Source organism: Prosopis cineraria, unplaced genomic scaffold, assembly GCF_029017545.1.
Source record: "Prosopis cineraria cultivar Desert tree isolate PC_DT_omini unplaced genomic scaffold, ASM2901754v1 PC2, whole genome shotgun sequence".
Lineage (NCBI taxonomy): Eukaryota > Viridiplantae > Streptophyta > Magnoliopsida > Fabales > Fabaceae > Prosopis > Prosopis cineraria.
Genome location: NW_026555333.1, coordinates 14199323 through 14222591, shown reverse-complemented (window position 1 = coordinate 14222591; position 23269 = coordinate 14199323). Strand labels below are relative to the sequence as shown.

The 23269-nt window shown below is 31.6% G+C and overlaps 1 protein-coding gene across 2 annotated transcripts; it reads left to right on the top strand.

The window, feature by feature from the left end:
• Positions 1-4158: 4158 nt before the first annotated feature.
• On the top strand, positions 4159-6550 carry LOC129303713 (uncharacterized). Of its 2 annotated transcripts, none has more exons than XM_054943205.1 (6): positions 4159-4501; positions 4977-5034; positions 5296-5447; positions 5874-5949; positions 6070-6130; positions 6248-6550. In XM_054943205.1, exons 1-5 carry the CDS (start codon positions 4355-4357, stop codon positions 6084-6086), a joined length of 450 nt encoding a protein of 149 aa, XP_054799180.1. In that variant the 5' UTR covers positions 4159-4354; the 3' UTR covers positions 6087-6130; positions 6248-6550. The 2 variants fall into 2 exon arrangements, with proteins under 2 accessions (XP_054799180.1, XP_054799179.1); XM_054943204.1 differs by having other exon boundaries at positions 6243-6550.
• Positions 6551-23269: the final 16719 nt, after the last annotated feature.

Genomic DNA, 23269 nt, shown 5'->3' with positions numbered 1-23269 from the left:
GCACCGACATGCTCATTAGGCTAGCTAGCTGACCGTTGACAAACCAACCAGCCATGTGCCCAAAATTCTCTGACTGATTATAATGGTTGGTTCAATTGGTAGCTATATAGCATCAAGTTTTAGTGGTGTCCAAGTTTTTTCATTCAGTTTAATTTGAATGATAATTATTTCAAATCAGATCCTTTTCAGCCTCACTTCGTGCAATTTTCTTTCAAGACGGAATAATTTGAACCATTTAATTTGCGCAATTGAATAGCTTAATTTATGCTAACATGGCCTTAGAATTAATGTTTTATTAAATCAAATAATGCGTTTTGTGTAGCTTCAGCTGTAGCTTCTTCAACTGTTAGGATTTAACATTTGAATGGTAGTCAAGATGAGTTTTAAAGTTTCATCGATTAGGGTGAAACTTATCAAAAATTACTTATGAATAAAACTAAAATGAATACTCTCTCTGGACCACCAGAGCCGTGTCTATTGTTAGGCCTCAAATAAAATTGCTTATACTCTGTATAATTCCAGTCATTATTTTTATTGTTAAGTCATTGTTCATTCAGAGAGGTAATAGTAACATACCGCCAGAATATATAAAATGGACGGGGATAACTTTGTTAGTATCTAACAATTCTTATTTCTCCCTCAATTGCTGCTATCATCATTTTTTTAAAAGGAAATATTACTCTGCTGCTCAAACTTGTTGCATTGTCATTCATTTGCCAAATAATTTCTACTTATTGGAATTTTTAGCTTGCTCTCTAATTGAAATTAAAACAAAAAACACTAATAATATATTTAAGATGGCGGCCACTTCAGGTGTATTTGTTACATTTTTACTGTTTATATTACTTTTTTATCTGAAATTATGATTTATTTTAAATTTTTTATAGCCTTTAGAATGGTAAAAATGTCTAATAAAAAATTTGAATACACCAGTCGCCTCAAAATAATTTCATCTTAGGCCCTAAAACTTCTTCATGCATCCCTATGGATCACAATATAGGCATCTTCTAAAAGCCTTGCTTATTCCAACATATGGGCAATAGGCAGTTTTTATAATTATTACTCTTTTTAAAAAATAATTTTAATTTGTTGTGATTATGCACTTATATAAGTTATTTAACAAGGATATAATTAAAAAGATGTAGAATTAAGAATAAAAGTTTACCTAACTTTTTTTAAAATCATAGAGTAGTTAACAATGCTCGATATTTTAGTTTAGAGGGATTTTTTTTTACCAAGTGGCTTAGTAAAAAAAAAAAATTGGCCAAATGAGAAGGTGGTTCTTTCTTTAATTTGTAAAGCAATTAACTAGAAGGGTCTAGGGAATAGTAGCACATTCCCAAAATATTAAACCAATATCCGGATGTGAAAAACAGTTCATCTATTTTGCTTCACAGTTCACAAGATATATGTTACGAAAGCATGCATGTGCCCTCTTTGTTATCCAAAAGGAACCCACAAGACTGGAGATAACTCTTTATTTACTGTTGTGTGTTCACTGTATAATTCTCCTAGAATGTCTCGTTCTATTCCAAATTTTTCGTCTTTCTTAATCACCTTTTTCGCTGGAGGCATCGCACTTGACTTTTTTTAAGGGAAAATTTCACTGCACTCCTCTATCAAACTTACTGAAAATCAAATCTCTTAAAATTCTGAAATATTAATTCAATTTTTGTCAGTCCCATTTGAACTAAATTGAAGTTAAATTTTTAAGAGAAATGACACAAATAACATCAATCCCCTCTAACAAGAACAAGTGACATAGGGAATGAGTAATTAATTAATTTAACTTAATATTTATAAAGAGTTGTTTTTGTCGGATATATATTTGACTTCATGATTCCCATACCAATTCAATCTAAGAGCCTTAGCTTATCTGGTTCATTGCATCTCAATAAGTCCCATGAAAAACAATATTCTTGTGTGGACGTTAAAATTCCTAGCCATTGGGTTTAGCTTTAGTCCTGATTAGTCACTATTAATTCACGAAGTGGTTGGTATCTAGATCCCACCATTATCCACTAATAACAGTAATCAAATTAAAGTTATAAGAACCATTAGCGTCTCTCATATTTATCCATACGATCCATTATCTTTCTAATTAACCAGATCATTAACATTACTCCCACCTGTCATTGAGCCATGCGGATATCACTCTTGGCTCTAATTCAGTATTTGGTATGTCCCTCATTAATTAGAATATAGTATAATTACTTCCATATCTATTGACAAAGCAAAAGGTATAAATTAACGAGAGAGAGAGAGAGTTCTTTTCAACATGGTGGGAAGTACTCAATTTTTTTTGGTTGATCCCTTGATATTTTTATTAAAATTTTGTCGAGTGAAAAAAGTGCTTTATATGTGTTATGCTTTTGTAAGCCAAATCAACTTATGGCTGGTTTATCTTTTCAAACGAGGAATTCTAAAAGATTTGAAAATGTCCATTTTGTGTAATAAAATATGGTCCCTGCCCGACAAGGCCAATGATTCCCAGGTTACTTGAACAAATACTCCCTCCATTGCAAGTGAAGTAAAAAACCCCACATTAACAAGAAGTACACAAACTTAAGTTAGAAAAATAATTTTAGTCTATTGTTGCTTAATCAAATGAACTTTAATTATTCCGCCTTAATTTGCTACCGCCATGATCACCTTAAAGACCAGAGCGAACCAAAATCATGGTGGCATCTCAACTTTCTTTATTCATTCGATTTAGTTGGATTACGACAAACGAACATGATGGTGAATAACTCATTCATTCAACTATTGGAGGTTCCGGATAAACCAAAATGAACAGTGTCACAGAAATGATTTACATTCTCACAAAACTGATATGCACGTCGAACATTCTCAATATCCGCATCCAAAAATTTATTTACCTACGCGGTAGCCTTGTGTGTTAGGCAAAGTTTGAAAACGACTTATCAATAATATAAATTTTTATAAATATTGATCACTTCAAACTACTTTATATTTTAAAATCATCAATATATTTTTTAGCGTGAAAAATATAAATGCACTGTAACTATATCAAACTTGAAGCATAAATCCCATTAATATTCTCGACTTGGGCTAAATTTAGTACAGTGATAAGTGAACAAAAATGTTTTGGATAGAACGCATCCACGGCTAAACCACTCACTCAGACAATTCCGGCTCCACTAAGATTTAACTGTCATCATCAATTCATTTCCCACAAAAAGGTTGAAGGTATCTCAAATACAAAATAGGTCTGGTGAACATAATCTTATTTTGTCTAGTCATATGTAGTATCACTATTTCTTCACATCCGTTTAAGACAAAAAATTATCATTCTTTTATCGTCCTTCTCACCCCCTCTGCTTTCAAGTTTATGTGATGTTAATCATCATTACAACCACCCTCAAAATCAACAACCAACTGAAAACAATATAATAAAATGCTAACTGCAGGGCAACAAAGTCTTAACACCAAATGTCAAAAGCTAAAAATCAACACAGCTACGTACTATAATAAATGATATTTTCAATCTCACTTTTCAATTAAAAAATTATTTATTTTTAAATTAATTTTATATTTTTATATTTACTTCTGTTTATATCCTAAAAAAATAAAATAAGTTATTTTATAGATATATTTTAAAAAAATAATAATTATATTTTAAAAGATTAAAATTATCTTTTATGTTTTAACTAACAACTCTTTAAAAAATATTTTAAATTTTTGAACGAAAGAGTATATAATTATTCGAATCATCTTGGGAGAATCATATAAATTATTCATCAGGGCATCTAAAACAATTCAAAATCAATTAACAGTCAGCTGATGGACAGTAAATGGTTGGCTTGAAACCCGGATGGGGCAATCAGGTAAACAAATCCTTATCCCTGATATCTTCGGGGCTAGGTGGGGTGGTCTCAGTGACGGTGAAGGATCAAATTAAGAACGGAGGAGCAGACAGCAGTAATGGCTGAGGTCAAAGATTTGAGGAGGGGGGGACATGTGGCAGATGGGTTTGGCGGCAGGCATCGAGTCCACTTGGGACCCAACAAGACACCCATGTGTCGACGAGGGAAAAGGATGGAATTGAATGAGAGCACATGGGTGACAGCATATTTTTTGGGCTTATAAATAACCTTCCTCAGCTCTTCCATCCTTCATACACATCCTCTTCTTCAATCTTCACGTGCTCTCTGTTCTTACCTTCTGCCACTTTCTCTGCAAATCTTATCCGTTTCCTTCTTTTTCTCGTTACGCACCATACTTATCATCGAACTAGTAGTTTTGTTCGTTGGTTGACAGAGAAAGCTCTCTCTTTTAAAAACGCCCTCCTCTAATATTATTATACCCTCACAACCTTGCTTCTTCTCTTCCCATGGAGAACAAGAACAGCTGCAAAAACCATTTCGGAGGGTCCTCTTCAGCCACGAATTTTGATCAGCTTTTTGGTCCCAAGGACCCCTCATCTTCCTTCTCATCCTCCTCCAGCATCTTCGGCTCCATTTTTCCTCCTCCCTCAGCTGTATGCATCTTTTTTCTCAATTTAGAACCCTTCTAGCTTCTTCTTTTCTGTTTACTGCCAAAGCATACATATTACTAGTGGTTGCTTTGTCGTTCTAATCTGATTCAGTCAAGAACTGTTCTTTTACCCTTAGTTTTTCCAAGGTCAAAGGACGCAGCTTCTCCTTTACGGTGACATTATACTTTTTTCAGCATAATACACCATAAAGATGATTCTTCTCCAAGTCACCATATATATATATATATATATATACATTCAGCGACTACACTTTGCTGCAAGTCATCTTGATTCCATACTCTAGCAGTCATTAAGTTTGTATAGCGTGCATATGCCACTTGTTTCGAAGTTTGATGCGAACTATTGACGGCATATATGTAGTTCCTTTTAATTCGTGACGCTTCCTGATTTGTGCTATTTGTTATATGCTTATACATATATAGTTATGCACTGAACCTGGTACCTTTTTCTAACTCAGGTAGGAGGGAGTGAATCGAGAAAGCAAGATGTGGGAGACAAAAATTATGGACCACAAGGTTCGTCCTGAATTTTCCTCCGATACCTTTTTATTCTTTTTACGACTAAGACCCATCTGGGTTATTTAAAGGAATTAGTTTAGTATGTCTACAGCAATTCATACTGCTATACCTTGTTCAGTCCATGGATGGATCTGCACAGAGTTTGGTCCCAAATGTTGTGTGCATAGTTACGATGGAGCATATTTATGGGTTTATATAGTCCAATATGTCGGAACTTATTTGGTAATGAACTAATGATCTCAGTTGGATTTGTGTCAGGTGGCAAAGGTGAAAGCAGGGGTAGCGTATCTGGCAAGAATTATCAGAATGAGAGTACAATGGAGCCCAGCAACTACTACACCTCATCCATCTACTATGGTGGTCAAGAAAATTATTTCCCAAAATCCAGGACCACTGATTCCCACCATAATGTTAGTTTCTTTTCTGAGTGTTCTTTTATATATTTGGTCTCTATCATATTGTTGACGTATAGGGATATATGAAAATCTGCTTTGATGAAAATCTAGTTAATTCCCAGGGGATTGTTCTCAGATGTATACTATATGTAAAAATCTATATGTATTAATGCATGTAATTTATAAATAACTAGCTGGTTTGTCTATATCATGATGAGTAACACTAATTTTGTTGTTTCAAAGTAAGTCTTGAAAGTCAAACACCTTTACAAAATTTTGATTATATTTTCCATCAATACATGCATCCATATATTGTAATAGATTGAAAGTCCGCAAATGCAATTATGCATATATAATTTATTGCATTTATCTTCTCCTGGGACATTTTGATCAACCGGCCAAATTATACGTAACATTTTGATTTGAAATTCAAATTTGCAGGTTAAGAAAGATTCGGATAATGATGATCCCAATGGGGACAACCCAAATAGCGCTTCAAGGGGAAATTGGTGGCAAGGTACAGTAGACCAAGCGATCAAAAGATTTGAAAGAATCTAGAAAGTAAAAGACAAATATTATTCACTAGAATTAAACTTTTGGTTCACCCTCGTTATTTATTTCCTCTGTGTTTTTGCAGGCTCCCTTTATTATTAGCTCAACCCTATATATATTTTAAAAAAACTCACCGTCCTGACCAGGTATACGAACTTTGATTTGCAACTAGCTAGGTGCTATATTCCTTCAACATTTTCTGAATGTGTTTCTTCTTCTTCTTCTTCTTCTTCTTCTTCTTCTTCTTCTTTTTTCAAGGATAGGTTTGTGCAAATAAAACATAGTGCGGCATGCTACATAGAACTTTGACGACAGCAGGTAGTTTCGAAGGCGGGTCCCTAATAGCCACTGTAGCGGGCAATCAAATGATCGATCCTGCGTACAGAAGTCAACAGACCTTGCACCATTTTAATATTAGTAGTGTGGGTATAACTAATCTTAACGGCTTAACCTATGGACTTAAAACATTATATGTGTACTGTATATACTATATAGTCGTCTAGCCCTAAAGACATGGAAATTGTAGTAGCTCACTATGCTAATTTCAAGTTTCCCTGTTTCGTGTGTGTACGTGTATATATGTGCCTCCTTATATCATATGTCTAGCTATAATGCTTTGCTCCAAATATCAAAACAAAGCGAATGGATTCTCAATAGAGTATGTAAATTCTCCACATGCATATATTTATATGAAATATAAGATTTATAAAACTCAATAATTATAATTCATAAACAGTGTGATTCTTAAACACTATGTAAGTCAAGGATTTAATCTGATTGAAATAAAGACTACTGAAGAGATGAAGACAAATATATATCGCGCGCGCAGGGTTTGAAGGGAGAAGACAAAAATGTATGCGGACACAAGTTATGTGTTGTGCATGTATCTGTGTCTGTGTGTGTAGGTCTAGGACGAGTGGTTGGGGGAATTGGTGGTGAGCAAGTTGAGCTTCTTCGTTTTACTTTATTAATCACTTTTTAAAAAAGTAAAAAATTTTATTTTATAAATTATTGAATTAATAGTAATGTTTTATTTTAAATAAAATATTAAATTAATTTTAAAAAGTAAGAGAAAAAATAAAATAATAATATTATATAATTTATTTATTTTTTGAAGGTCATGTTTGTAATTTTATTAAAATTTATTTTTTATATTTTTATTATATTAATATTAATAAAATTGATAAAAATAAATTATAAATAGAATCGAGAGAGAGAGAATTCAAGAGATAAGGATATGGTAGAGTACCTGTACTAACATGGATGTTTCAGTGTTTTGATATTTCGCCTTTTAATATGTGGGCACCGGGCATTATCGTCGTCGTATCAGCCATATGGCTGGGCTCCATAACCCCTCCCACCAAAGCATGAATGAATAAATAAGTAAATAAATAATCATTGTACCATCCCGCGATGAATGCCTCTTGACCAAACTATTTTGTTCAAATACTTCCCTAACCGATATATATGCCGTCTCCGTATTGTCCTTCTTAATTTCAAGGGTTAAAAAATATGTGATATCTCTTTTCTTGTCTTTTCTTTTCTTTTCTTTTTTTGAAATTTTAAAAACTAGCGTTAGATATTTATGAACTTTAATTTAAATCCTATTCATATGAAGTCATCCAAAATAGATATTAAGAAACTATCAATGATGGAACATCAAAATATCAAAAGAAGGCAGCTCTTATATATATGTTCCAAACAGTTAACACATCCTCGTCAAATCAATATTTTCTTTATATTTATTGTGGACTTGAAGCAAATTTATTAGTTATATTCAACTTCAAAACAAGGACCGGGCAATTGGGAACCATCGGCAAGGTCTAAATAATAATATTAGAAGTTCGTGGTATGACAAATTTTGAAATCGACAGAGACATTGGTTCAAACAGATTATGGGCATATACTAAATGACTAACTAGAATAACACGAATATTCACGAAAAATCTGGGTAATCGTTCTGCCATGGAAGCTGAACTTTGGGCAGCATTATGGGGTATCAGAATTGCGAAGGAGTTGGATTTCAAATTAGTGATTGTGGAGGGAGACTCAGCCATGGGGATCAGCATGTTGAAGAAACTACAAGATGAAGAAGCTGCTGGGTAGTTCGCTGTTGAGATTAATTGCTGCTGAATTTGGTACAGGTTGGAAGCCTGAATTTAACCATACATATAGAGAAGGCAATGCTTGTGCAGCTTGGCTCGCAGTTTTTATTTCAATTTTTCGTTGAGGCGCTTTTTGAAGCCTCCTGTTGATTTACTGGATCTGTTGCATAGAGATGTAGTGGGGTGTGATACCTCGAGAGACATTCTGATTTAAAATCGGCGTTGGCCTCTTTTGTTATCCAAAAAAAAAAAAAAAAAGAATAACGAATATTCATAAATTCCGCCTGATGATTGAGAACTTCGATGACTAGGTCTGTTAATATTTTCGTCTCACAATGTTTTGCTCATCTGAGCAAATTTATCTTCCGGAATCTTTGATCCCTGCATATAAACTTCTAGGTTTTGCTCATTTCATCTGCCAATTTCTGTTCCTCAATTTCTTTGCTCACCAACATCTTGCGAGAGAAACGCTAAAGGTGACCACAACAAGGAGCATAGAAATCAACCAAGATATGATCAAAGGCTGAGATGGCAAAAGGGGCAGGGGTAAAGTTGAGAAAGACGCTAGAATTTTGGCCCTTTCTTGTTCTCATTATAGAGGTCAACAAGTCAGAGAGATACGAAGACCACAGAGTGTGACGCTGTTGGTTTGTGGACTGTGGAGACAATTATGGCCTCTAGTGGAGCTTTGTGGATATATATATATATATATATATATTAGCAAAAAGAGGAGGGGGGAATAAAAATGAAGTAAGAGAAAAGAAAAACTCCTAAATTCTTGTAACATGCCTCGTGTTCTCGCTCCTTATAATATAAGATTAAGGGTCAATTTTACTCTTCAATTGTACACGAAAAAATCACTAGCGCCAATAATGTAATGACCCAAAAATTATAAGTAAAAAAAAATTAAAAACATTATTAATTAATTAAATATGTTATAATGTGTGTTGATTGCAAATATATTAATTTTTGGGACAAATATGACAAGAAGGAAAGTTGGTGTAGTGGTGACTGTGCAAGGATTCTCTTAATAAATCTCAAGTTCAAATCTGATGAAGGCCAAAGGAAGAGTTATTTTTGCCTTTTTGCTCTGTAAAATTATCAAACTGTCCTTCTATCAAATTTAATATATTCTCCTCTCCTTCTTCGATTTTTTAAGAAATATTTAAGAGTAAAAATATATCTTAATTATAAAGTTTTTGTAAATTAAATTTATAATTTTATTGCAAGCTCCTCACCCACCTGATACACTGTAACTCTGACGTCCATAATCTATTTTTTATTGAGTTCCAACTCATAACTTAAAATAAATAAATAACAATAAAATCAAGGCACAACATGGGGGAGAAAATGGTAATAGCAACCTCTGGATAATGATAAATTGATAATCCAAGTTGGATACAGTCCTGGAATCAGGACCTGAAGTAAGGAAATGTAAGGTAATTTAATTTAAAAATTAATATTTTTAAAAAATAATAATTTAAATAATTAAAAATAATAATTACAGTAGGACTATAATTGTAATAATATAACCAGGTTGATCATTGTCATTCTTTTTTAAAAAAATTATATTAAATATTTTGATAAGATCTTTTATATAAATATGTTCTTTATATCTCATATCAATTATTAAAATTTATTAAGAATAAAAATTCTTCTAAGTAATGCTCTATATTAGAAACTGGAGGGAATTTATCGTTATATCTAGATTTAGTTGAAATTGAAATGGTGGGAAAGTTTTAACAAGAAGGAAAATTACATGCACACATACATAATTTAAAACAAATTATACTTTCTCTATCTCAAATTATAAAATACTTTTAAATAAAATTTTACATATTAATAAATTTTATTAAATACACTTAATAATTTTATCTTTTTAAAACAAAAATATAAACTTTTAAAATGTTCATCATTTAATATATTAAAAAGAAAAATGAATAAAAATTAATTATAGAGAGAGAAAGGGTAATATAGAAATTGATGCATTTAATAAAATATTAACATACTCAAAGTATCTTATGTTTTGAAATAGAAAATTTTTTTTAAAAGTAGCCTATAATTTAGAACGAAGGAAGTATTATTTATAGAGAGAATGACAAAAAATATATAATTAAGATATTTTTCATGATTTATATATTGATTGTTCTCAGCTAGTATATTTGAATTTTCAGTGTTTGCAATTAGTAAGTTTGCTACTTTTACTCAATTATGAATAAATTATTCTCCTTTAGCATGTCAGATTCAAGTAATTTTAACTCATTCATATTTTATTATTATAATTGATATTTCTAGACTTTGTGAGTTATTATACTGAATTATTTTCCTTTCAATAATTTCATATAATAGTAAGTTTATTATTTTGCTCTTTTAAATTTTATTTTTGAAAATGCTATTCACTAAAAAATATTTTGGTCTCAAATTTATTAGCTGATGGTGGACCTCTTGTCGACCATTAAGGGCTTGCAATTGTGCTGGATAAATATTTATCTTTGTAAATACCTTCTCTTTTAATGTAAATATTCACTTATATGTTTTATTTTGAAATTCATACTTTAGGTGCTCCACATTAAATATAGTTAGAATCCTGATTTTTGTTTTATTATATTGACTGTTTGTGTCTGAAAAACATAGTTCCAATCTATTGAATGCATATTATAATAATTTTTGTTATAGAGATTTCTAAAGATCCTATTTATAAAAGAGATTTTACCAAAATTTTTATGAAAATATTAAAACTTTCATTAGAACAAATATTATTAAAGATGTCATAATTTCAACACAAATCTAATTATGCATTTGAAAGTGAAAAAATTTCTTGATTTAAGACTTAAGGGATGTATCATATAATTTATATCATACGTCAGTCACCTTCTATTTTGAGAGTCTGATAAATAAACTTTACTTGAGATAATTTTATCTCTTAACCTTTAAAATTGAAATCATCATGTTCCTAAGGATCTATTTGATTTAAAGAGAGGGGAGGAAAGGAAAAGGGAGGAGAACTCCTCCTAATTTAAAGGAAAGAAAAGAAAAAATTTTAAAAATTTTTCACAAAAAAGAAGGGAAAAGGCTCCCTTCCTCCAAACCAAATGAGGGAGGGGAGGGGAGGTCCAAACACCCTTTTAGGTTAATTTGTCCTCATCTGCCATTAACGGTCCCACCAGCTGGCATTTTTTATATATTTTTTACCTTCTCTCGGGGACTACTCTGTCTCCGCCCACATTACCTCTCTTACTTCTCTCTCTCCCCCCTGCTCGCAGACGTTTCAAACTCTGTTAGCCCTAATGCTTGAGTTGCTTCCCACTAACTAGTTCACATGGATTCCCATTTTCTTGTAGTTCAACAACTCCCCATCCATTCTGTCGCAAAACATATATATATAGAGAGAGAGAGATATGCATAATGCAGGAGAAGATTAAGGTAGTAGATATGGAAGCGTGTGTGTATATATACATACAGCAATGATATGAGGTTTCAGAGAAGCTTCCCAGACTTGTGGAAGTAAATGTTAACAATCTCAAACATGAAGTTGGGAGAAGACTCATCAAGATTGAAAAGAAGAACCACGCATACACAGACGTCGAAAAGCCAAACTTCTCAACTTTTTTGTGTTCTCTCTCCTCCCACATTCTCTCTCTCCTCCATCTTGGTCACTTCTACAATGTCCTCTCTCTCTCTCTCTCTCACATCTCCACTCTCAGCTCATCCTTCATTTGCTTTTGCACAGAGCACTTCAATCAATTTGCAATGAAGCTCCCGCCCAAATCTCATTTTAGTTGTGCACTGAAGCTTGTTGTCTTTAAATTGTTTCAACTCATCTTGGCATCCAAGTCCATCTTAGAGTTCACGGCTTCTGCCATCACCTCCTTCTCCACATTTATCATTGTGAATATTATATTTTGTCTGAATATTTTATATTTAATAAAAATAATAATAAATTTAATAAAAATATAAAAATATAAAAATAAAATTTAATCTTTTTTTAAAATTATATTTTCAAAATAAAAAAAATCTTTAATTAATAGGTTAAATTTTATTTTTTTTTTGTTAGTTAGGATCTTATTTCTTTTAGTTCATTAAAAAAGTTAAAAAAATAAAAATAAAATTTAATTCTTTTTAGGATTATATTTTAAAAAATAATAATCTAAAAAATCAAAAAATATATATTACTTAAATCTTAAAAATCTCCCAAATTATCTCAACTATTAAAAATTTTGAAAATTAACTCTTGAAAATTATCTCTTTTAAATTAATTTTAGAATTAGATTAACAAAAAAAAAGAGTTATGATTTTAAAACAAAAGGAGAGGTTAAATTAAAACCCGATGGTTAAACGCTGGAAACCAAATCCAGCATTTAACCATCAGTTCAGCCTTTTCACCAGTCAAAACACACTAGCAGACACAAAAAAAGAAGCTTTTGGCTACGCAACGGAACATACACGAACACAGCAACGCAGAGAGAGAGGGAAAACTAAGTCATAGACACAAAGAAGAACCAAATGCAGAGAGAGGAACAGAGAGCAGAACGCACACACATACACTTTCAGCCAGCAGAAGAAAAGAAACAGAACTAGAGATGCATGTATGCACGCAGTAGACAGAGCAGAGTAGCAGATGCATAACAGAAGACCAGAGGTACACGCCGAAGAAAACATAGAGATGCACGTTGCAGAAAAAAGAAAAAACAGAGCACAAACACAGCACACAGCACAGATAAAAAATAGAGAAAGGAGAGAGCAAAAGCAAAAGAGCAAAGCCAGACGTGCATGAAAGAGAAAAAAGATGGTGGCTTTAGCGATAAAGAGAGCTGATCGAAAGAAAAGAGGAGGGCCTGATTTTTACTTCTGGAGGTTGGAGCCGAGAGAACGAGAGGAGAGTGATCAAGCACTCTGATGTGAAGGTGTTTCAGATATGTATAAGCATTCAAAAAGCACAGCAATGGAACAAAGGGATTGACGGCACATTTATAGCAAAGAAGAAACTGCAGAAATGGTAGCATGCATGCGCACATGGGTTTTTGGACTGAACGAGGTCATCATCATCTTCTTCCCTCTGTCATACGGGTTCAGGTAGAGAATTTACCACAGCCGGCTGAGTTCGTTTGCCTCATTTCCTCTTAGCTCGAGTTCATTCATCGTCGCACAAAACTCTCATCTCTCTCTCTCTCTCTCTCGGTCACAGTCGGACTATGATAGATGAGAGAAGAAGGAGTTGAGCACTCTAAGGGAAAAACAGACGAGAGGGACCAAGAGTAGAGAGTAACAACAAAGATTTCTAGAGGTTAGAAAAAGAAAGAAACCGAGAAGGAGAGAGACTGAGAGAGATTCAGTATTGATCTTCAGAGAGGATCTGAATCTGAAAATGAGAAGCATCGTGAACACGATTGAAGCAGAGACTGGTTGATGCAGGAGGGAAGACTGAACCATGAAAGGGAGCATATTAGAATGAAGAAAAAAAAAAAGTTGATTGGAGATAAATGCTAAAAGGTAAAGACCAGTGGCTTGAACAATATTATTTTCCTTTTTTCCTTTTCTTTTCAAGGTTTTATGGTGGTCATAAGTTTGCATGAGTCATTGACTAGCTATTTATAAAATATCTTGTGTAATCTTGCATCTCTTAATAGTTCAAAGGTATAGTTTTATTCAAATTTTAAGATTCTTGACACTTAGGAATTAATCACTAAGCTTACCTACTAATTTCAAAAATTTGACAAGTTTTTCATCTTATGATGTTTGTGTTTGCCAAATGGACTTGTGATGGTTTGTATTATGAGATATCCAACATGTCTAATCTAGGTACGTTTAGTTTTGCATGGTTGATTCTCAAATTACCTTTCAATCTTTTTAATTACTATGTTTTTGAAAAATGCAACGTGTGGTGTCATGGTTTGATCCTTATATTAATCTTTGTTCATTTATGGTAGTTTATTTATGTGTACTGGTAATCATGGATAATAACATACATATACCTTATGGTGCTTTCTATTTTCATATGCTGTCATGATTTTCTTATAAGAGGCTAAGGTATAGAGAGAGATATATATATTTATAGTTTATTTATAGTGTAAGATTTCAAGAGTTTCCACAAGCATTCAAATTTAAAATGATCTCATACCGTGTAAATCAAAAAGATTTTGCAGGTATGAGGATCAATCTTGTATATATTTATATGGCTTTCAAAAGCCCATCATCAAAATTAACTCTATTTTTATAATTTAAATCAATAAAATATTTAAATCTCATGTGATATTTCAAAAATCTTCATAAAAACTTAAATTAATCGTATTATCATGTGAGATAATAAGTCCTCACAAATGTTGCAATTATTAATTTGTATATATTAAATAAATAAATGATTTTTATAAATAAAATAATAAACATTTTTTAATAAAATTAAATTAAAGTATTTAAATTATAATCACATTTACTAATGAGATCTTTAAGTCATGTGAGATTTTTGAATCTTCATAAACCTCTAAAATAATTGTGTTACCACGTGAGTTAATAAAGCTCCGTAGGATAACAATTAAGATTTCATATAAAAAATTATACATTACATGCATAATAAATCTAGTAAATTAATAAAAATAAATTTAATTTTTTTATCGTGTGAGATTTTAAAATCTCCATAAATATTTAAGATAAATATATTACCGTATAAGATAATAAGGCTTTACAGGTATGATAATTTAGATTTTTTTTCAAAGAGTGTATATGTACATGCATGCTCAAAAAATTATTATTAATACTTAAAAATATACATAAGAATATAAATAAATTAATTAATTAAGTTTTTAAATTTTTTTATAGTGTGAGATTTTAAAATCTCCGTAGATATTTAGACCAATTGTATTACCGTATGAACTAATAATGTTTTATAGGTATAGCGGTTAAATTCTCAACATAAAACATAAAAATAATAATTTTAAACTCTTCTCTTTTCCTATTTCATAATTTTAAAATTGAGAACATAATTAAAATTAAATTACTTTTTTGCAATTTAAAACACACATATCAAATTTCAGAAAATTATTTTATTTACAAAATGATGAATTATTTCTAATTAATTTCTCTTCAAAAGATATTTTTACCAATAAACCTTTTAAGCTCGAACTACATGGACTTTGATCTCCATCGCAGGGTACGTATGCCTCAAAGTCTAATTCTGAGTCAGGTCCTTCCTCATAAATAAATAAATATTCTCCATTTTATTATTATTATTTTTTAAAAAAACATGAATAAGGAAGGGATAATTAAAATAACTTTAAAACTATATTAATTTAGCATAACAAACTTCAGATAACCGTTCTCACGAACGAGTGTTGTGGGGTGCCCAATACCTTCCCCACACTCAATCGACTTTCTAACCTATTTTTTATTTTTACAGACCATCCTTATTCTCTTTTAATTAGTTTCCCAAATTTCCTTTAAAATTTTAACAGCGACTCCCATTCAATCGGTTCCCACCCTAAAGGTTGGAACCTCCATTCGCACGCTGTTTGCATCACATTTTTGGGTACGACAACCACCATATCTAGCATTCACTTATGCGTTCAACATGGATTCCCTCAATGCCATTCCTGTTTACCTTCCCCTTCAACTTTGGTGACACTAGTGACGTCACCTTTACTGCTCTAGTGCTCATCGCCCTTATGTTGTCGTTGACCTCACTCTTCTCAAGTCCTCATACAATGCATCTAGTAACCTAAATTTCATCGAGAAGTTCATAAATACAGAGGCTAAAGTGATGGGGTAAAGCTTTGGATGGATGAAATGGTGGTCTTGAGCCAGTATTGGTGGGTTCACCAAACACTTATAAGTTGTTGGCCAAACCATTATCGTTAAGCTTTACTCTCTTTCTCTCTCCCTAGTCCTCGTCTTAAACCATAAATAACCTGAATATTGGTAGATTTGACAGAAAAGGTCATGACTCCATTAGAGACAACACAAGCAATTAGAGGAATGTAGCTAGCCGAGGCTATTGAGGATAACCTTCTAGCTGAAGTATGCGAGGCCATCGACATTCTACTAGTTCGAGACACATTTGAGGAGGTCGGTAAGGGAAGGGTTACGGGAGATGAGGTCAACTATCACGGCGTCATACATGCATAGAAATAAAGAATGCAGAGAAGGAATGGACGAAAAGGTGGAAAATGTAAAGAGGATGCTGGACTTGTGGCTAAGATAGAGGAGAGAGACTATAAGGAGGGAGGGAGAGAAGGGGGATATGAGAGGAAAGGAGAAGATGAAAGGGGGAGAAATTTTTTAAATTATTAAAAAATATAAAAAAGTTTAGTGGGCCCTATAATGCAATATTTTATAATAAATAAATATTAAAAAATTTTAATATGGGCCCAACTTATGGAGAAATTGATTGTAAAAATGATGGGGTGAAAATTTTAAAAATCTTAACGGTTAAGGTGTTGGATAGGGAGGCACAGCGAAAGATTAAAATTTTAAAGTCCCTGTCCTAATATAGACCGAACGAACTCGTTTAAGTTAAGGTGGATAGAAGAGTTACCTTTTTAATTCTTTGAAGTTGGCACACGTTTGGATCTCAGGAGCTGACAACGTAGATCTACTTCCTCTACCAGTATCCATACAAATAGCTCTCTAACTCAAACAGCGTGCTAGTGCTCTCAGCGTCCGTTCTTCTTTGAACATTAATTTTCTTTTTTATAGGGTGTTTTGTGGCTCTCAGAGTGTTTTTACAGTTAGAACTTTTCTAACTCTCACTCTCTTCATAAGAACGTCTCTATCTATATATAGTATATAGATAAGGGTTTTTGTTTTCCATTTAAAAGCTTACGAAAATTTAATTAAATTTATCTCATAAATTTAATCCATAATATCATATCAAATTTGAATTTATCTTATAAATTTAAATTATAAAACTGACATGATATTCTCTCTTATCATGTTAGTTATTAAATTTAATCTATCATATAAAATTAAATTTAAAACTAACATAACATAATATAATATAATATAATATAATATATATCACATATACATATTATATTATATATATCTACAAATATATTTTGAAAAAATATATATATATTATATTACCTATATTTAATTTTATATATCATATGCATATATCATATATATATTTGAATACACACACACACACACACACACACACACACATATATATATATATTTATATATATTTCAAAAATATATATATATACATATATATAATTATATTTTGAATTTTATATTTCATATAAATATATATATATAAATAGTTATCAAATAAATATTCAAATATATATATATATATATATAATTCATTCACTTTATATTACATTCATTGAATCTAGACATATTTTAGATTCAACAAACTTAGACATTATAGCTCGAGTTAGGCCGTTCTTGTGTGCCACTCTATAGGCCCATATGAAATTGGCAGTGGGCTAATTACGCTATTAGCCCACAAGTTACAAGTGGCCTCTAGCAAGACATTGTAACTACCCAATTCACATGGGAGATCAATAATCCAATGTAACCTATCATACAATCATATCACATCTCTTTTGTCACGCGATATTTCAGTCAAGTATGAGACATGAAATTATTATTCTCCTTTACCTGACCATTACTTTCTCGATTTTTGAGTGGACTGACAGTAACAATGAAAAAACCCTTTCCATTGTAGTATAGCTATACAAATTTCATCTTGACCACTCATATTCCTCTGTATGAATATAACTAAACTCAATCATAGCCTTTATGATCACCTGGTTAAAGGTGACTTTTGACTAGGTCAAAGTTCAGTGGTTATCATGTAAGAATCCATGATGATCCCAGGTCAAAAGGGCTTAGTGATATAGTTACATATGAGATAAGCTTATGACTTGTACTATGCAGCTTTCTCATAGTGGGTCGGTCCAACACCTTGTACTCTTTCAAGTGCCTATAACTTTAATTTGTATCTCTATAATTAATTAAAGTCATACCAATCATGTTTCATCTATGATCCCTTAAAGATAATCGACTAGAGACATTTAAAACAATCATTATAGTTTGTTCAGGAATATAGTTATCATATTGAACATGCAATTGTTATGATGACAAAAGAGAAATTCATTAAATAATAATGTGCATAGTATAATGATTGACCCTAGAGCATAATTTTCAACATAAGGAATATAAATGACCCATAGTTGAGTTTAAGATCATTTATGACCCTTCGTATGCACTTCAGGGACATTTTTTACCCTTAACCCTATATATATAATGCATTCAACTCATGTCTTTGTCATGCAAGCATTCACAAAAAGGAGAAGGAGCAACGTATGTCTCCATACAAGGATCAACTATATCTTCTTCTCCTTTCTCTTAGTCACTTCACCTTTGTTTTTTATTTAATGAATAGAGATAAAAAAAATGGTTAAAAATGGATCTCCAACATAATCCCTTGCCCTAGCTAATGAGTGTGTGAGATGAGAGGATGATGAATCTATTGAAGCTCATCCTTATGTTTATAGCTTTTCATTCTTTTAAGGCTATCGAAGAAGAAGTCGAGTTGTAAAGTGGTCCCCTTTTATAGACATTATGCAAGTATTACAGGTGTTGTTCCTACCGATGAAGTTCTTGTTGCCAGTAATACCGATCTTGTTGCTACCATCCTCGATGAACACCACATGTGTAACATTTTAAAAATTTTTCCTATGATTTATTAATCTAATGAAGAGTAATTAAAAATATAATTAGATTTAAGGATAGTTAGAAATGAATATTGGGTCTGGCTTTAGCCTTTAAATTGGGTTCAAAAATGAATTGGGTCATACAGGCTCAACTTGTAGAAAAAAATTGAATTTCAGCCTATAGTACATTATGCTGCAATATAAAAATTTATGTTGCTGCATAATTTCCAGAAAACAAAGAGGGGGTGATAAAGAAAGTATTTTCCTTACTAGGGTATCAACTTTTGGGTATTTTGGAGGTGATTGGAGCTTGATTTCACCTAGGTATACCTTCCTCTTATCTCTTTTTCTTTTCTTTACATATTTTGAAAGTAAGATTTGAGCTTGGGAAATAAGGATTTTCAAATTTAAGGCTATGGATCCAAATCTATTAGTCTAAATGAAACTAATGGGAATTGTTTAAATGTTCTACATATAGTTTAGAAGTTTTTACAAAGTTGTGAGCTTGGGTCATCGATTTTGGACAAACCCTAGACCTTTAAAGTGTGATTTTAAATTTTTAAATGTTATATTAGTGATTATTTAAGTTCATGAAAGGTAAATGAAGTTAATAGGAGTTAGTAAACCTAATGGTTATGCTTAACTGCAAGAGATTGAAATTTTTGATAATTAAAGTGTTGATTAATGAAAGTTGGAAGAGTATTTATGTTAATATTAATGATGATTGGTATGGTTAATTGTAAATTAATCATCTTATGCACCATTCAAGCTTTAGTATGTCTTGTGAAGTACTTTCATTGAGGAATAAACTTTTGATCTCTCAAAAGTTTGAGGTAATCAAAATAAATTTAGTTTATACATTTGTTCGTTAATTAGTTATAGCCATTTCTAATTGAATAGAAGATATGAGTATGTTTTTGAATATATGAAAGAATGTAAATTATGGCATAGCATTAATATTTAAAGATTTTGTTATGAGAAAGAATTTGATTATGTGAAATTATTTATTATGCATTGTTGAAGCATGATTTAAAGAAAATATGAATTTGGGAAGTGGTGAAATTGCGATGGGAGTGTAGGAGAATAAGAGATGTGATGAGTATAACATGTGCATGCCATATAGATAACTTGATGAATAATTGCATATATTATGTGTTAATCATAATTTCATTGCATGATCATAGAAGGTAGGGGTTTTGCCTATAAGAAGAGGAGTAGATAATGGAAATCCACGCGGTAAGGCCACCATTCAAAGCTCGATAGCTTTCCTTTTTATTTTATTATCTCACTTATTCTTTGAGAGACTGTCCCACTTGTTTATCGAGGGACTCAAACCAAACTAGTGTCAATCGATTTATGAGGAGACTAAATTAAAGGCATGACACCCCATAGTTGTTAGTATTGTGGGAAAGCATGAATCATAAGTAAGTGTAGTAGCTTTGGTCAAGTAGTTCTTCACAAGTAGAAGGCTTAGGTAGTCCAATGATAAGGACAAATCTCACTAAATAGCTACTGATTTCATATTTGAGGTATCAGAAAGGTATAAGGTTAGTGTTGATTATGAATATCATTATATAGCCACATGGTTGTTATTTTTATGGTCCTACACATTTTATAAGGGCACATAATTATTGGTGTTGTGACTCTTGCATGCTAAGTAATCTAATGTTACATGATTGTTAGTTTTATGACTATATGAATTTAATGATTTAATATGTGAATGTGTTTCATTTGAATATGCCATTTGCATCACTATAATTAGTTAACATGCATTTGTATAAGCTAGATTAACATTAATCACTAAGTGGTTGTATTCATTCCTTTCTCTTTAATATTACAGGTGCTAGCTCATCAAGACAAGACTGAGAGAAATATTCAAAGGCTTAGAATTTCTATCCCAAATTTGTAGGCCTTATTTGTTTTAGAGTTGATGTGTATAATTTATCTTAATAATGCCAACTAAAAGATTATATGTTTTTGCTTACTTACGCAATTTGATTTTTTTTTATCTAAGTTGTGCATTTTGGGCCCTAGGTTTCATGTGAATTAACTTTGAAATCTAAATAGGGCTAAAGTACTTGTACAAGTAAAGAATGAGTATATTTGTGAATGATGACGATTTAAATGTGAAATTACATGATTGAGACTCCCCCTATCATTGTTTAGAGTAAAGGGTTAAGCATTGAAAATGTGTTATACATGTTATTGGAGTGTCATGGTGTGTTGCATAAGTCTTATTGAATCTATTGAGTCTAATATAGGAGTGGTTGTGAGCTTATGACACTTGGCTGTGATTTTAGATACCCTAGTTATATTTTGAAATAAAAAATGAGTAAGTTTTCATTTTGGTGTCTAACTTTTTATCGAGAAATGATTTGAATATGAAATAGTTCCATTTGCTAGGGCTCGAAAAAAGCTTTCTATAGACACCTAAATCATCTCAATTAGACGTCGGATGAAGAAATAGGGTGTATCAAAAGTTTCGCTAAAAAATCTGCCATGTGCTGTCATAGGTTTTGCATGTTATGTCGTAACATGGGCATATTGTGTCATTTATGTAAATTTTACAAACTTAGTAATTTACCTTACATGATATCCTTGCTTCCGTATACAAGTTTTACTATGATTTTAGTTTATGAAATGATTTTATAGCATTTTAAGTTTTAAAAATTTGGAATCTTATTTATGTAAATTTTACAAACTTAGTAATTTAATTGGATTAATCTTGTGATTACCTCAATTTTAAAGTTAATTGTGGATTAGTAAGGGAAACTTTACAATATGGATGTTTTAGATGAGTTACAGAGAAAGGGGAAGAGAGAAAAGAGGGGAAAGAAGAGGGAGATGTAGATGAGAAGGAGAGGGAGGGGACAGATCGAGTTGAAGAGAAAGGAGGAGAGAGAGACAAGAAGGAAAGGGAGGGGACAAATCGAGTTGCAAAAAGACTAAGAGAGAGAAGGAGAGGGAGAAAGAGACGAAAAGGAGAGGAAGGGGACATGTTGAGTTGCAGGGAGGGGAGAATTTTAAAAATAATAATGTAGGGCCCACAAGCAATATTTTATAATCAAAATACTAAAAAATTATATATGGGTCTTACATAACATAGCTATTAGGTAAGTTAACATCGAAGTGTTGGGAGAGGTAATCTTTTATGTTGAGGGCCAAAAATGACCCCAAGTTAAGTTTAGAGGCGCCAATGATCTTTCATGTACAGTTAAAAGGCACAATTAACCCTGAACCCTATAATATAACATGATAATCTTTGTGAGGTAACAAAAATAATAAGGGAGAATAGAATTTATCATAATAAGGGTCCATCAATTTAATTTGCATCAAATATTTTCTTGTGAAGGTACGTATGTGTTGTTATTATTAAAGCTGAATCTTAACTTGTTAAATTTTTAAGACAACCCCAACAAAAAATATAAGTTAAAGTTCAACTTTTAATAACAATATATACGTGTTTTTATAAGATAATATCTAATGCAAAATTGATATGTCCTTATTATTATAAATTTTTTTGAAAAGACCTTAAATGTCATTCTCCCAAATAATAATGATATTGGATTGCTCGGCAAAAAATGAAAATTTACAAGGTTCATTTCAAATGTTAAGAGGTTATGAGAAGCAATTAATCAATGTTCAAAGAACCTATATACTATTTTCATCTCAAATTATAAAATATTTTTGGAAAACAATTGGCATCCCAAAATATAAGATTATGATAAAAATAAGATTTTATTAATAATACTTTTTTCATATATTTTTTTAATAGTATTTCACAATTGAAGTATTAAATGAAGAATATCTTTTAAAATTTATATTTTTATCTTTAAAAAAAAGGGTCATAAAGTATATTTAATAAGTTTTCTTAATATAAATAATTTTATTTAAAAATATTTTATAACTTAAAATGAAGAGAGTTTGCCGGTAGACAATTAAAATTTTTAAACATGATTGGTTGAAAGTCTTTTCAAACTTTACTCATCTCACCGTCACGTGTTTCTTCTTCTTCTTCTTCCAGCAGCACCGTCATGTGTTTCTTATTACTACTCAATTTAATGGGCATTATAGTTGACAAATTTTTAAGTTTCTAATTAAGGAATAGCTAGCCAGTGTCAAGTTAATCCTCTTTCCCTTCTATATTACATCACCCAACTGAAGTTACAACATTGCTTTTCACAACTACTGAACTATAGTCAACATATATATATGGGCTGCATTAGATCTGACTCGTACACGTGACAAGTACACATAATTGGATCTGCTCGCATGAACATTAATCGAAGATTAAATTAATTAAAGTGACATGGTCATATATAGAGATTTGTTTCTTATGATCCCTCTTTTGATGTTCATACTTGTTTCTTTCCCACCTGTTGATGGCATTCATTTTCTTCAAAAAGACAGTCTACGTGAATCAGTATAACCAGTACTTGTATTTGTACCGTGCCTCCCGAGGCATTTTGTTTCAGGAAAGAAAAACCAACATACATGAGGCATTAAGTCCCGTAGAAAAGTT